The 16,436-nt window shown below is 40.1% G+C and overlaps 1 protein-coding gene across 1 annotated transcript in view; it reads right to left on the bottom strand.

The window, feature by feature from the left end:
* Nucleotides 1–158: 158 nt before the first annotated feature.
* The window catches only part of ADAMTS20 (ADAM metallopeptidase with thrombospondin type 1 motif 20), a 78,049-nt gene continuing 61,771 nt past the window's right edge, over nt 159–16,436 (bottom strand). Inside the window, exons 29-35 of the mRNA XM_044423092.1 lie at nt 9,902–10,069; nt 6,563–6,736; nt 4,732–4,902; nt 2,974–3,171; nt 2,005–2,134; nt 1,823–1,917; nt 159–286 (exon numbers count right to left, since the gene is read on the bottom strand). Of these exons, the coding sequence (XP_044279027.1) occupies nt 269–286; nt 1,823–1,917; nt 2,005–2,134; nt 2,974–3,171; nt 4,732–4,902; nt 6,563–6,736; nt 9,902–10,069 (954 nt within the window). The 3' untranslated portion in view covers nt 159–268. The remainder of the gene's footprint in view (nt 287–1,822; nt 1,918–2,004; nt 2,135–2,973; nt 3,172–4,731; nt 4,903–6,562; nt 6,737–9,901; nt 10,070–16,436) is intronic.

Raw genomic sequence — 16,436 nt, 5'->3', positions numbered from 1 at the left:
AGGGCCTCTCCCGCTGATCTCAAGGGGCGGCTGGGCATATATGGACGTAAGCGCTCCTTCAGGTAATCACAAGCAATCACAAACATTGCCCATCCATCCATCCATCCCTACTCAATATTTCACATAACTCATAATATTATGTAAGGACTCACTTTTGATTTCCAAAGAACCGAGATCAATTCTTATTTTTCTAAAAATGGTATAGCCAGCAGCAGGGTAGTCATTCCTGCACATGCAGTCTCGCTGTCTGCTTCCATTAAAAGGGCACTCATATGGATTTTGCAGCCTATAAATAAACACCTCTTAGTTTTTACTGTAGTACATTTGGTAATCACAGTACATCACAGTCTTATCCCATATTAAAAATTTGAAGAGTATTATAAGAGTGAGATTGTTTTATGCTACCCAAAGTATTGCACAAGCATCTGTGGATATGCAGCTAAAACCAGCTACACAATCCAGCCAAGTTCGGCATACTTCAGTCCTATTGATTTCAAGGAGAATGCCCCTAACTCTCTCATTAAAGATATATAGGGTTTAGACATGATTAACTTTTGCTGAATAATGGCCAACATGCATGGCCAAGTAATGCTTTGGAGTAGGCAGAACTGAATAATTCTACTCCACACAATTTTGGCAGAGCTTTGGGAACCTGGAAGGGATTCTGTGATATACACTACATGAATTGGTGGACTCTTTCACATCCCTAATCTGGAGAATGCTACGTATTCCCACTGTAGGTGGCCACATTACATGTCCCAATAACATCCAGCATAGCTGGAAAGTGGAGGAAACGCTGTCCATTGACCACATCAGATACATTTGGACCAGTAAAATGGATTTGCTGAGGTCTTCCTAGGCTGCTCATGTTCTGGGCCACCAACATTACAAACAGGTGGATGGCACCTACTTGCCATGTCAGACCTTACCACAGCATTTTCAGCATGGGTCTAAAAATGCATCAGCACCAGGGTTCCTTCTTAACTAAGGCAGAATTCAGGAGCATCCTTTGTAATGTTGGCTTCCCCTTAAGTGCAAGCAATGGCTATGCATTATATTATTCATACTTTTTTCTTTTAGAACAGCAGTCTTTAAACTAGCTACTTCTGTTTGGAAAACAAAGCGGTTGAAGCAGCCCAACACAGAATGTGCTTGTGATCAGGACTGGGACCCAGCACCAGTTTCCTGCTAAACTCCCCCTCCGCACCACCACTGCATGATGTTTGCCACCAAAGACACTAATTATTTGCTATCTGAGTGGGCAAATAATTGCTTGGAAGAGTATGATTTACAGCAGGAAATTGTTACAGAGTCTTGCTTGATTGGGATCAGAAGTCATTCCATATCAGAACCTTACAGCTGCTTTAAGCACTGAATAATATAAATTGTAACTTGGTTGTGGGAGATAGGGACTCAGCTATGAGGTTTTGCAGTTTTTCCCACAAAAATGGTTCTTCCCACCCTGGAAAAAATCACTTCATGGATCTATGGCTGAAACTGGAAACAGGTTTAACCTTCAATTCCTAGATTATACAATGATAATTCAGAACTAGGCACATCTTTATATATTAAGTGTACAATTCTGCAGTTAGCACATGCTTATATTTACAAAACAACACTTAAAGAACACAGTACCGATATCCATATACTTCTGAAAAGTTATCTGCTTCCCCTTTAGCCAATGTTAAATATTCTTTGGGATTTTCTAGCCACATGTCTGAACAATAAATCTACAAAATAAAGACAACAGCAACTTAATTATTTTAGATAAAGGAGGTTTTATGTTGCAGCTCCCCACCTCCCAGTAAAGAAGTAGCAATACCTTTATCATTTTCCCCTTAATATTAAGCAAGTATTCACCATCCTTTTGAACCTTTTTTCTAATCTGGATTTCTTTGCAGCTGTTTATCTCTTCACCTGAAAACAAATGTGTATGTTACTTTCTGGAATGAATGCTTCAGTTGTATAACCCTGAATTTCAAGCTAGAAAAGCCAATTACTTACAATCTTTCATGTGACATATGCGTCTAGCAGTAGGTTTTAAATGTGGTGGACACAAGTCACTGGATGAACCACTTAGTGTCCTGCATTCCACTCTTCTTTCCTTTATCCCCTTTCCACAAGGTACTGAGCACTAAAGAAAAAGTATGAAGTAAACTGAAGTAGCCATAATGTCGTAATGTGCAACTACGCTACTTCCAAGTACTGGGATGTTCCAGAGATCTCAGCACTCACCAAGATTCAGTTTCAGTAGAACACAACCGGGGAACCTCTGGCAGAGACATGGGAGGTTCCCATCCAGCCTGCCATTTCCCCGCTGTCCTTTCCACTAAAGGCCAACTTTAAGGTTAATTCATGTTGATTCAAGCTCCACAAAGCCAATAAATTGGAAGATAATGATGTTACCTTACATCCCATGATCAGTGGTGGTGAGCTTCCTTGCTATATGCCCACCATATTCCCACACTTTACTTGTTCAACACTTGCATTTTATTCTTCCAGTCCTAAATCCTGATGGAGTGCCTGGAACCAGCAACTCTGCCCATTTATATCCTGCTCCCACATTGCCTTACAGTATTGCAAGAGGAATGCTCTGGTGAGTCGATTCATGCCTGCTCGTGCCATGTAAGCAAGCACAACTTGTGAGATGCTCACAGACATTTGCATTAGTACATTCCTTATGAAGGTGGAAGAGAAAGGCACAGCCCTTCTAGAACCACATTGGCCATTTCTGCTGACAGCCACATTCATTTGATCTCCATAACAGCTGGGAATCTGCCAGACTAAATTTGCGTAAGAAGTTTGACTCATTCTAGCAGTCTTTGGATTCAACCTTACATTTATAGAATCACCAAACTGGAAGAGACTCTGTGAGGTCACTTATCTCCCAACTTATATCAAAGCAAATAATAGCTGAAGTCACTATTCATTTCTGAAATGTGGCACCCTAATTATTTGCTCATCTATACTCACCTCACTCCATTTCCCTACTTTCCAGGCTGCAGCAACATGTAGACAAGCCTTGATGTGGCATCTGTTTGTCAGTGATGATCGTGCCAGTGGACAATCTGGGTAGGCTACTGCTCGAAGACCATCAGTGTTCCAGGCGTCATGGGCCTCGACACAGTACGGGATCTTTTTGTGGTACTCAAGATAGCAACCAGCTGGACACTAAAATGATAAACTTTTGTCACAAAAAGCATATGGAACAATAATGTCAGTGCTGCTTACATTCTTGTGCTCCTAATATTTGCTTTCCAGGAACCAAATATATACTGCTGACAAGCACTGCCACTGAGCAGCCAGTCATTATAGGTGGGAAGGTATAATAACTAAATGTTGTGCTGTTCAGATGGAATTTCTGAAAACTACATAGTTGTCATCCATGGGTGGGGCTGTGGGTTGAAAGAGAAATGCCATTTAACAGGGTTATCTGGTAGTATACCATACTCTGCAGTTGTGGAGTTCATTTCTATCAACCCAGTGAAAATCTATGAAAATCAGAGTATTTACGAAAGAAGAAAAGCTATTAATAAACCAAGGCTGCATTCCTAGGAACAATTACTCTGGAGTAAGCCCCACTGAAATTAATTAGACTTATATCCAAAGATGCATAAGATCACGTGTAGGAGCAGCTCATGATCCTGTGGATGCTGTTGGGTTGCAACTCCTGTCCTATTTCACCACCAGGTAGAGATTGTGGGAACCACTCTTGAATTGCTCACTCCTGGGATAAGGCCTGCATGATCTATTGAAGATCATGAACTTTAGCAGGCTTATATCTGCTTAACTGCTGCTGCTTAACTGAGAAAAAGATCAGGCTGTCGGGATTTGGAAAAGAAAGGAACAGCTTTTATGCTGCTGCCACGCAGATCTCCATGTCCTCATGCAACAGGAACAGAAGGCCCTTAGAGATTGTGGTGAAACATCTGGAAAGGAGTGCCCCATATGGGATCTCCAACATAGAGTAAAACTATATGGAAAAAGGAACACCATGGTTTTCACCCATCATCTCCTGCAATTCCTAGTTGCATGGCCTGAAGGCCAGTTAATTCTGATGCCATGCTGCTAACCATACTAAGGTTGCCTTCACATATCGGATTGCATCCAGAGTTTTGTAAGCTGTGTTGTGTCCACAGAATTCCTCTTGCAATCGTCTGACCTCATAAGCAATCTGCTCCAGAGATCTTGAATGATAGGGAAGGGGGTGCAAAGGGCTACAGGGCGAAAGGGAAAACTTAAGAGAGACCTATTCAATGAGCTGAATGCAGTTCATGGAATTTTGGATCCAAACCAGTAGATTTCTCTTCTTTCAATTCCCTTAATAAAATCTCTACTGGATCCTGTGCCATTTGTGAATAGCTGTCTGTTCCAGAAACAGACATTTTTAAATTCAGCCTATAACACTGATATCATCACTGGCTCCCTGATTCAGATACCCACGCTCAAGAAGACACTTGTATTTTGTTCAGAGTACATGGCATGAGATATACATCTTTTTCAAGACAAAGGCCTAGAATATTTTTTCAACACAAATAGCAGTTATTTGCACAGTAAAAAAACGCAGCTCTGTGATCCAGCTCCTTAGGTTGCTTTCAGATTAGAGGGAAACTGAACTGAAGGCAGCTGAAATAATTCAAGAATATTTTTAACTGTTAGTGGGAGAGATTAGAAATTTTATGCAGTTTTTGAGCAAAAACCAAAGACTTGATCATACAATGATAAATTTACCTCTGATGAATCAATGGTAATCACAAGGTATTTACAGGCAGATGCTCTACATTTTTTACTGGATGGAGGTTTTGTAGAAGGATCACAGAGCCCTTCGTTCACTTTGATCCCATTTTCATCTACACACTTCACCTTCCGGTATGTTTCCTTTTTTCGACATGATGAAGAACACTGAAGATGATAAGAACAAAACTAATCCTTTCTCATAAGAAAGAAGGATTTCATTTCTGAAGCCAAATTTTTCTAGACAAATCAACCTCAGTGTGACTACTTTGGAGGCAGTGGTTCTGGGGCCACTCAGGCTGTTGAAAACAAAAGAGGCAGTTGTGCTTGGTACAAGTTTCAAGGGCAGCTAAGTTTGGTCTCTACAGATGGGGAGGATGGGCCTTGGGAAACTGGGCCTCCAGATATGAAGATGGGAGAAGAAAAGGGGCTTATCTCAAGCCTGACCTCTCCCAGGATCTACAGCTGCTGGGAAGGGGCACAGGACAGGCTAGGTGGGCCTGGAACAACTCTTGACCCCATCCTATGGGATCAGGAGAGAAGAGCTAGCCAACTAGAGGGGCGGAGTACAGATAAGAGGCTTGACCTCACAGACGGAAGTATCTGTGTGTACACCCATTGTTCGGGGATATCAGAGATGTGCAAAATTAAGTATAGCATGGAGAAAGTGTATAGGAAGGCATTTTTCTCTTTCTCCCATAGAATTAGAGCTCGTGGATACACCGTGAATCCAGCTGGTGGGAGATTCAGGACAGATATAAGGAGCTACTTCTTCACGTTGCATAGTTAAACAGTGGCATTCACTGCAACGAATGGCCAGCAATCTAGAGGTCAAGAGGGGAGTAGGCAAATTCATAAAAGATAAGGCCATCAATGGCTACTAGCCGTCATATATCTCACTTCCAGTATCAGAGGCAATATGCCTAGGCATACCAGTTCCTGGAGAACTTAAGCAGGCGGGCCCTGTTGCACTCATTGTGGGCTTTCCCTAGTCAGTTGGGTGGCTACCGTGTGAATAGAGTGCTGGGCTAGACAGAACCTTCATCTGATCCAGCACAGCTGTGCTGATGTTTGTAACTGTTGTGGAAAGCATGCACAAAACCAAAGTGGTTGATGCTAAGATCAATGCTTGACTTTCAGAAGGATGTTCTCATGCAAGTTCCATGTTTCATATCCCCACCCCTGCCCTCGGTAGGGCTAATGCATTTCCTAACTCGGAAAAGATAGGGTTGTATATAATAGAAGTCTTACTTAAAGTAGACCCATTAAAATTAATGGGAGTTCAGTTAGACTAACACTGTCTGCTAAACAGAAGACTTGAGATGCAAGAACAGTTTGGGCACTGGAAAATAATAAGCACGGAAGGAAAAGGGATATGCCATGCCTCCTGCCCCTGACCACCTTATGTAGCTGGAGAAAGTTTGCAGAGAGACAGCAAGAGTGTTTGACTGAATGAAGTTACAGTACTTCATGGTCACAGCCCGTCTTCAGACCTTCTCCATCAACACAGTGCTGGAGAGGTGGCACACATATTCACATTTCCCCTCCACTCTCAGGACTTTTTATTTATAGAGGAATACAATACAAGACTAAAGAAGCATGCACCAAGATCACATTTGCCCCTTTGCATCATCATGAGCCATTCCAAGTTCTTAAAAAAAGCCAACGTAGCAAAAGACATTATTGTTTTTAATCCAAACAATCAGTTGTTAAATTGGAAGAGTCCCTCATGAAAATCTTCCATCTTTTAAACTAGGCAGATATAATGTATACCTTAAACTGGTTTAAATCATCTCAAATATCATCCCAAGTTTTTGAGTATAGTTACCTCTTGCCATTCATCAGCCAACCACTGGTAATGTGCACAGGCAGCCAACCAACAAGGCCTCTGACTAGGTGGCTGAGGAAGATCATGGCACATCACTTCATTCACTCGGCCGCTGCCTTTCTGCCTACAGTAAACATTGCGATGTTGAGCGCCTTCCCCACAAGTCACAGAGCACTGGAATAAATACATGCATGCACAGTCAAAGAGAGAGAAAGGAAAAGAGAGAACAGGACTCAGACTGTAAACTTAGGAACAATATTTGATGGAGACACTATCATCCACACCCATTCTAAAGAGCCTTTTCTTATACTGGGGACAATATGAAAAAGAAAAAGAAAGATACTTTTCTTTCAAATCTAAGTAGACTGATAGGGGGATCCCTTTTAAAATTAAAAAGGCAATTTTTATCTATCCCACAATTAAGAACAGGGTAGGTACAACATGGGGCAATGGTGAATGTTTTCATTGTTGCCAGGCATCAACAATAAAGCCGATACTGCAGTGAGAAGGGGGAGTTGGGCTGGGTGTTCACAAGGTAATCTCAGCAATTCTCTCCTTCTAAGCTGGAATCTGGACCATGTGGTCAAACCCATAGTAGGTATGGAAAATGAGGATGTGCTCCACTGTTAGTTTTCCTGAACCTCTTAGTAGCCTTCAAACTCATCTCCTTGGTTTCCTTCTGGACACTTGAGTTAAGACTGGCGGGAGGAGCATGGTGTTGCAAGAGCTCTAGGAGTCTCTGCCACATGGCCACTGGCCTTTGGTGTGCCTCTTGATGTTGGGTTTGCCAGACAGCTAGGAGCCCTCAGTTCTTGAACTGTGATCATTTTGGAAGGTCACAAGCTGTGTAGGCTAGCCTGAGCCATCATCCCTGCCAATCTAATTTTAATCTTTTAAAAAAAAATAATTAAAATGTCATATCCATGACTAATGCAGTGCCAAAACTGTGTCCGGAATCATTGCACAGGATATTTCTTCATTGCATTGCACTGTTTTTGTCAGTATAACTCTGAAGTCTATTAGCATTCCATTGAAGGATGTATCTTGTATCAGTGTGTGTCATTGATGGAGATGACTACAAAGAAAAACATGTATAAAGGATCTGTTCTCCTTTCATGCTTACATACAGATCACCATAAAGTTAATAGTTATGACACAAATGGGTCTGGAGAATAGACACTCCAGCTTTACATCTGCGATTTTCAAATGAAGTTAATCAAAACAAGTTGTGGAATGTCCTTCCATGCACCCACCCATTCTAGAAGGTCATATATTCTGTCTCTTTAAAAGGCACACATTTTAGGAAATGTGCCATGAAGAATTACATTAAAAGGATGCAGAAGCTTAAAAGGAAGAAAGAAAAAGTAAAGACACAAAGATGAAGCAAAGGGGTTGAGGGAATATGGTTGCATGGGATGGAAAACATTGTCAGTGGTAAGATGGAGCTGTTTGAAAGCAATCTCCTCTGATGTTTGGTTGTGTGTGTGTGTGGGGGGACTCATCTTTGCATGAGGCATTTATTGTGCACTTGTGATCCCTGAGTCCTGGACGTCCATAAGAGCTTTTCACAACATTGTCATCCTCCAGGGTCCCTCCTGACTTTCTGGCCATTTTTGTGACTTTTTTAAAAGATGAGGAAAGTCTGGCATTTTCCTAGATGGTGCCATTACAGAAGCCTAGTGTATTTTCACACTTAAATTGTATACCACCTGTGTTGTGCAATGGCACATATAGGTACATACAGAAAGGCAGAAAGGAAAAATCCCACAAAAAAACCTAGTGTGAGGGACAATCCACTCCTTTTGCAAAGAAATTGGAAGAAGGCACAGTAAAGTGCTGGGTCACATATCTTATGTCGAGAAGTCTGGGGGAAAGCGGAAGGGCTGACAGAGAGAGCACACAACTGAAATAATAAATAATTCTCATTTCAGCTACATATATGTGATGTGGGGGTCAAATAAATGGAAAATGTGCTCAACTGCTCTTTCATGTATTATAAGGAACTTTCTTACAACCTTCCACTGCTTGTGATCCACAGTGCTTACTCATATAAGACCCAGCAAGAGGCAGTGTTGTGCAGTGGTTAGGTGTGTGGAACTGAGACTGAGCAGATTTGGGTTCTAGTCCCTGCTCAGCCATGGAGTTCACTGAGTAACTCTCAGTCCAAGCTACCTCACAGGTGTGTTGTTGTGGGATAAAATTAAGAGGAGAAGAATTATGTAAGCTACCTTGAATTCCTTGAAAGGAAAAAAAAGGCGAATGTAAATATAATAAATAAATGAAGCAGAACTTGCATTCTCCTCAGATTTTTAACTTCTCAGATTTTTGCAAAAAACAAAATTACCTAACAGGTGTCTCACTTCCCTGATGAGCCTCCATGTGAAGCTAATTGGTTTCCTGGGGTACAGCATGTAATGCCTCCCTTTTAATAGAACACATTTTCCAAATGTTCCACCCACAGTTCCCCTCTCCAATATGGATTAAGCCTAAGCCTGTTTGCCCTCATCCTTTCCAAATCCGAACTAAGGCAGCCCTTTGGGATTTCTAGAGCGTCCCTAAAACAAGTTTGTGGAAATGAGGGGCACAGCTGCATGGCACGTCCATACTCAGGGAACAGCATCTGAAACAGCCCCAGAGCCCTTCCTGCAGGCTTATGGCTTCTTGACTCTCCAGTACAATTCTGCCTTGAATGCATGGGAGATACTATTCCTCTGGAAAAGCACAGAATTGCCATTTCATTGCATCTGAGCACTTTTGTCAGCTATCTTTTGAAGATTTCAGGACATAGGAATTGGAAAGATCACGCTTGACTGCCATCCATAACAGATAAATGAAATAAAAATCAGCTCTGAAGAAAAGAAGAAATGAAAATACAATCCAGCGTTTTTGTCAATAGCAATGCTGTGTAATTTGATATGTGAACTGTCTTCTTGATTATATGATTGTTTGTACTTTGAGCACTCATACTTCATGTTCAGCTGTTCAGCTGTCTACTAAACATTATCAGTTCATATTGATTCCTGCACTCTTTGTGCTTATATGATGTAAGCATTTTTACAGTCCTTAGACTTGCCAAACATGCAAGATTTGTTGGGGGTGGGGAGCTGGTGGAAATAGGGACACTGGTCTCCACTCTATCCATATTCTTGGAACACATGGTAGATAACTTTTCTATTAATTAGAAATTAATTATTGTTAGGTAGCAGACCAGCCAATATTCAATAGTTTGTTTTTTGCACACCAGAAACATTGGCCCTACACTTTAATGAAGGAAAATGGAACATTTTCTTCACTGTATTGCATAAAAGGCAGCAGGGCAGAAAAACGAGCCTGAAATACCTCATTCCACCTGGTGGCCTTCCATTCAGGACATCTGACGGATTTGCAAACTTTGTGGGTTCGAGGCTTCCTTAAATGATTGCACTCATCATCTCCTAGTTTAATTTGGAAGTTGTTAACACAATATACTTCACGGTCCTTTAAGCCCTTCCCACAGGATGCAGAGCACTGCAAAACAGGAGCAGAGGAAGAGGAAGCATTCAAGGCTTATTCTTTCGAATGTAACAACGCTGCATAACAGAAGCAATCATTAGGATAACTATTTTAGGGGGCAAGCTCCATTGAATATAGAGGCATGTACTTCTGAATACACATGTAGAGGGTTGTGCTTTTAGTCTGTAGCCAGCTGTGGGCAACCATGCCCACTGATTTCCTCCAAGCATCTGATAATCAAGAAGTTCCATTTTGCTTTCATGGTTAATAGTTGTTCAAACATCCATGGTTCTGCCCAATCTTATTTCTAAAAGTAAGAATAGCTAAGTTAGCCAAATTTCTATACTTTTTGGTCAGACAATAGAAACACTTGGCTGACCATGGTCCAACCAGCTGCTAAAACAGTTGCCTGTATTCTCCTGTCAAATGGTGTGGAATTTTTTTGCATTACTCTCATGGCCCTGATCAAGAGAGATGGGACACTGATAAAAATGTGTTTGGCAAATTGTTTCCAATATTCACATGAGAGTATTAAAACAGGATAATCCCAGTGTAACCGCATGGCCATCTCTCTCTGCCCATCTTTTCCAAAGGCAAGCATTGCTAGGGCTGTTTTATGATTCACTGTGCAAGTTGTATCAGGAAATTTCATACTTCAAGAGAATGCTTGGATGTAGAGCCACCTCCTGGACTTTGCGCTACCTGGATGATGGCCTATCATTTCCCCTGCTTTTCTCAGCTCATTACCCTCTTCACTCTGTTCTCTTTCTCTGCAATATTTCCACTTTAGTTCAACCCACTACTGGAAGAGTGCAAGGACTGAGAACAGGAAAAGATTCTTTTCAAATGCATGAAGTGTTAATCTCAAATTAACGAAAGTATACACACGTGCTTCAGGAGAGCACAGTAGCACCACTGCTTCGGTGTCATTTTGTGAATGGCCACCATTAAAGCCATGATATTTTCTGCATTTCCATTCCTTCTGACTTCACTTCACACCTGAATTTGCCAATGTGAGATTAACACTTCATGCATCTGATGAACAAGACAGTGTTCACAATTTGTTCATCTTTAAGGCACCACAGGACACTTTGTTGTTTCTGCTGCAACAGATGGTTGTGGTACCCTCCCCACCAACAAATTATTAGTAAAGAAGAAGGCATAGACACCTTTATTGCTTTTATGCTTCATACTGCCATGGGAAGTTTGTCTTGAATGGTGGCTAAGAAATTTCTTTCTTTCTTTATTTAGACAACTTATATGCCGCCCCATCGCATAAGCCTCGGGGTGGCTTACAATCATTAAAATGGTTTAAATAAATCAATACATGATTCTTATGCTCTGAGAAACATCAGATGGTTGAGTCCATTTGCAATTTCGATTCTCCACAATGCCCAGAGGAGGAAGAGGGCCACCAAAGGACCACTAAACTTTGAATGAAACTTACTTTCCAGCCACCTGATTTTCCCAAATATTAATGTTATTAACATAACTCTAATTTTCTGCAAATGTAAATATCTCTGAGCATGCTATCCTAGAATTATATTTACATCACTTACATATGCAAACTAAGCATAACAGCATCCATATAACTACCCTGAAAACAAGTGTGCTTCCAAATAAAGCTTGGTAGAACTTCTGATGTAAATATAGTTGTTTCTTATGTGAAACTTTCAAGCACTAGTGGCTTTGTATTTTGTTACATTTAGAGGGTGTTATAATGTGGCAAAAAGTTCTGTGTGAAGGATATATAATATCCCCTGCAAGGTATTCTTCTCTTTTATCTAAGCCTTTAAGTAAGATGAGACAGAGAACCTGTCACTTTTGCAAACCTTATCATTATAAAGGCATTTCAAAGACCAGCTTTAGAAGGATTAAGTATCAAAGCACCCCAATGATAAGCTCTACATTAAAGTCTTTACACTGTAAACAGAACTTGATAAATGGTGGCACTTAAATAAAAGGTTAGGCAGGTGTCTGAAGGAGACAGAACATGTACTCTTTATTATCTAAAAGCTCATTTTTCTTTCATCTTTTTAGTCCACTTAAACTGTAAGGCAGACCTAATCATTTCATTTCCCCATCTGAAGTCCCAAGTTGAAAATAAATTCAGTGCCACTGTCTTGGGGTGCCCAATCCTTCTGCAGTGGTTTCCATCTACCTAATGCTATCTATTCTTCTTCATCAGACCCTGCCAGTTTCCATCTGTTGACAAGGTCTCCCATTTCAGAACTATATTCCCAGAAGATGACACCATTAAAAGGTAAGCATGTTGCTCTCTGCTTAAATTCCTCTTTCATATAATGACAATATGTCTGGTCTACTCAGAGATTATCATAAAAATTAAAAAGGCAGGGTGCAATCCAGCCATAACTAAGCACCATTAAATACCATCCATTTCAAGAGAAGACTTTAGTCCAAACTCAATTATCTCTATTCGAAATCAAAGGTTTTTAACTGTAGCAAAATAATGCTCATGGGCTTATTGAAAAAGGATAGTTTGCTGTTCATTTGCAACTACTAAAATTGATAATTCTATGCTTTTCATACTTTTTAAAAACATAAACTACTTCATTAGAGGTATGTGAAATACAGCATACATATAATTAATAAGAATATGTAAGTGCTCCAAAATCTTGGAAATAAAATAAAACTATATTCTGTAAAATGAGTACTAAAGTTAGAAACGTGAAAAACTTCGTTGTTAATAAAGGTCATTTAGGTTGTATGGAGTGTGTGTGTGCAAGTGTGTGTGGTTTTCTCCAAACTATCATAATCCCAGACAAAGCATGTTTCAACAGGAAAGTTTTATGCATGTGCTTAAATCTCACACTGAAATGCTAAACTTTAGCCAAGTCATCTAATTACAAATGTTACACTTTACAGTACTCCATCTATAAAACCAAACTGAGAAATTGGTTCAAATGCTGTGTTCAAGTTTGTTTGTACTTTGAAGGATAGTTTTTCAGCAAATTATACACATGAGCTCTTCAAACAGTTTTTTATATTATTGTTTTTAAAAATTTCCACATACTTGCCATCAATTGACTTGAGTTTAATGGCAAATTGGATCAACCCTGTATCTTCAGTAGATGAATGTTCTACCAAACTTCAGAAGAAATTTTCCCCTTAACTATGCTTTTCTGTTTGTTTCAGCCCTTTCAACAACTGTGTGGGAAGAAATCCTACAGACTGGGATGCCCAAGAAACAGTTGGCCACATCAATATAGTCTATTATATTACATACAAACACAGGGACATACCTGCACATTCCCTAGATATCTACTCTGCCATAATGTGACCAGTAAACAGAGCACAGAATCAGGTTATTCAAATAAAGCAGTGAGTTGTACAGATAGGCATACATTTGATTATTCATGGGTGAGCCATCAAAGGACAGAAAAGAGTCTCAACCCAGATCTCAATTTTACCACTTTACTTACTCCTATGTAAGTTAATAGCTACCATTCTTTTGCCACAATAGTAAAATGATCCAGCTTGGAGTGATGTTCTTAGACAAAAGATTACCTCCTCATAGAATCATAGAATAGTAGAGTTGGAAGGGGCCAAGAAGACCATCAGACCCAACCCTCTGATGTTGCAGGTCACCAATTTACACCAGCCCACTCCTAATGCTCTTTTTATTCTTGCTTATTATATTTATATCCTACCTTCTTTCCAAGGAAAATAATTCTCCTCCTCAAAATCCTCACCACCTGTGAGGTAGCTTGGACTGAGACTCTGTGACTGGCCAGAAGTCACCCAGTTGAGTAGGGACTAGAACCTGGAGCTCCCAGTCCTGTATTCTTAACCACTACCCTACACTGTATCCTAATACTAAGGGGTGTGGGCACTTATCAGTAGGGTTGCCATGATGGGGGTAAGCTGAATGTCACTGCAAAACTGTTTTGCCTTTCACCTGGATTACAAGCGTTTTTCCATGAGCCACCAGTCTATTTTAAAGATGAATTTAGAGTTAGCAGTAAAATAACTGTCAATGGTAGCAGAATCATGCCCTTCCAATTCTTAAATATTATCAGTACAATAACATTATCACTGCTGACACTTGGTGGGTTTGGCAGCTTTGCTACAAGCTTTGTTTGTGCTAATTCAATGTTCCATCTGGGAAAGGTCTCTAAAGTAAACAAAGATTATGCTATACCTTACCCATTGCTATTCTACTAGAGAAGCATTCTTTGGAAAAAATACTAAGTTTGGTTTTTGTTGCAAAAGAACAAGACAGGCAGGCAGGCAGGCAGGCAGGAGAGGGCAGAGTTGTCAGGTCTGTTTTTTAATTCCTGTTTTATTATTTTTAGAACAAGTTATAATGATCTTATAGAACATTTATAGCACAATCCTATATGTACCTCTTCAAATGTTAATTCCCATTGCTTTGGGGTAATTGTGCACAGGACAGAAGCTTTAGTTTTAGAAACTAAAATGTACATTTGATAATTTTATACAAAACACTTGCACATGGAGAACATTCCCAAGAATTTTAATCATCAAATATGTGGACTAAATTGAAGTTCAATAATCTCTTATTTATGCTAAGATTCTATTACTTATCTCAAATGGACTAAACTAACATCTCCCATATGGTTGTTTCTTTTAAAAATATTAACACATCAAAAGGCAGAAGCTGGAATTGATTAGAATTGTTCAAAGTCAGTGTGTTTTTCTGGTAACTGGGATATGTCTGCTAAATTCTTCCCCTTTTAAAATAATAAAACTCAAGGAAGATCATTCATGTGCAGCAGCTGATTTCTGTACAAGTGAACTCATATGCTATAAAAGTATTATTCATATTTGGATGCCACTTGACTATAAATTCTTGAACACTTGGAATGCATACTGGCAGAGACTGAGACTACAGTCCTGTGAAGTTTCATGAAGGGTTGTCATTCCTTCCCTTAGCTTCCCTCTCTTTTTTCTACTATTGTCTTCCTATTTGCTTTGTCACCAAGAACACCTCAGGTAGTCAGAATCAGTGCAGTGCTGAATTATTACACTGAAATGTTACATTTTAAAAGTGACAGACAGCTTCAAAATATGGGAAAAGCCTTCAAAAGGCCACCCATTGAATATGTCTTTCAGGTTTGCTCCTTTTTGAACCCCAACTAAGTTGTTGCTTCAGCTACATTTTCATTAATTTCTCTTCACTGAATGCTCTACTGCCATATTCCAGCCAATTGCAGATCACAGTGAATGTGATGTAGTTACTGGCCTGCAGCCAATCAGCTCTAACTATATTATTCATTGCTGATGGGAAATGAAGGCACCACACGGCTCTCACTTTGGATAGTGAGAATGCACCCCCGTGGCAGAGACAACAGAACTAATATTCCTGTCTTGCTGTGCTCTTGTTTTCATCACCTCTTAGAACAGCCCAGCAAGACTGTCTCCAATCCTAGAGGCATGTGAGCTAGGGGTATAAACCTGGTTGCCTTAACAATAGCAGAATGTTTCCTCTCTCCCTTAAATATTTGACCCCTTGCAAATACTTTCACAAAAAAGTGATGATTCTTTCCATGAATCAATTGCTTTCAGCACAGTGAAGTACTTCCATCTGATTATCAGCAGTCAGGTCTAGATCTTCATTTCGGAATGAAGATATAAACCAGATGTACCAAATTCAAATAAGCTGGAAGACTAAATTACTGATCTAGCAGGTACTTTGCCATAGCTTTAACTGAAAATTAAGCCTGTGGCATAGTATATCTCCCATTGCTAAGTCTACACTAAAAATTTCCACTTTCAGGTTATGAAGACAGTCTGAAAACCTGTGTCTAAATGCACCTTTTGTTTGACATGTTATGTACATAATGCTAATTTAAAAATTCCACACCAAACATTAGTGTTACCATGTATATTCTATGCAAGGATTACCTTTTCCCTACAGAATTAAACTGTGCATTGTAGTAAGGAGTTTAAAACCCTTCTAAAATTGCATTTCAAAAGCCCAGAGCTAAATTAAAACATTTGCCTATGGCATGAAATTTATCATCTTTCCATTCACTATTTTGATCAGTTTTATGAGCTGCTGGCTTAATTCGAGTAGTTCCTAATGTTAGTTCTACAGAGGGTAGACCCATCAAAATGAACAGGGATTTAAGGCACGACAGACTTAAATCTCATTCATGTCAATTGTCTGCTCTCCATAGGACTAACACTGGATGCTGCACTCAACTGCCAACAACAGAAGCCCTATTCAGGTGTTCTATATGTGGATAAAGCAAACACATAAGAGGTCGGAACACTCATCACACACAGCTCATGGAAGGTGATGTTCTGAAGAGGAGCGCCTCCTGCAACTGTGTGGGCTGTCCATGCAAGCCATGATGCTGAAATATCCCAGTTCCAGCCCATGTTGGAGGCACTC

This window comes from Varanus komodoensis, unplaced genomic scaffold (genome assembly GCF_004798865.1).
Source record: "Varanus komodoensis strain SLA01 unplaced genomic scaffold, ASM479886v1 scaffold13_1, whole genome shotgun sequence".
Taxonomy (NCBI): Eukaryota; Metazoa; Chordata; class Lepidosauria; order Squamata; family Varanidae; genus Varanus; species Varanus komodoensis.
Note: the sequence above shows the minus strand (reverse complement) of the source record. Positions and strands in the feature narration are given on the sequence as shown.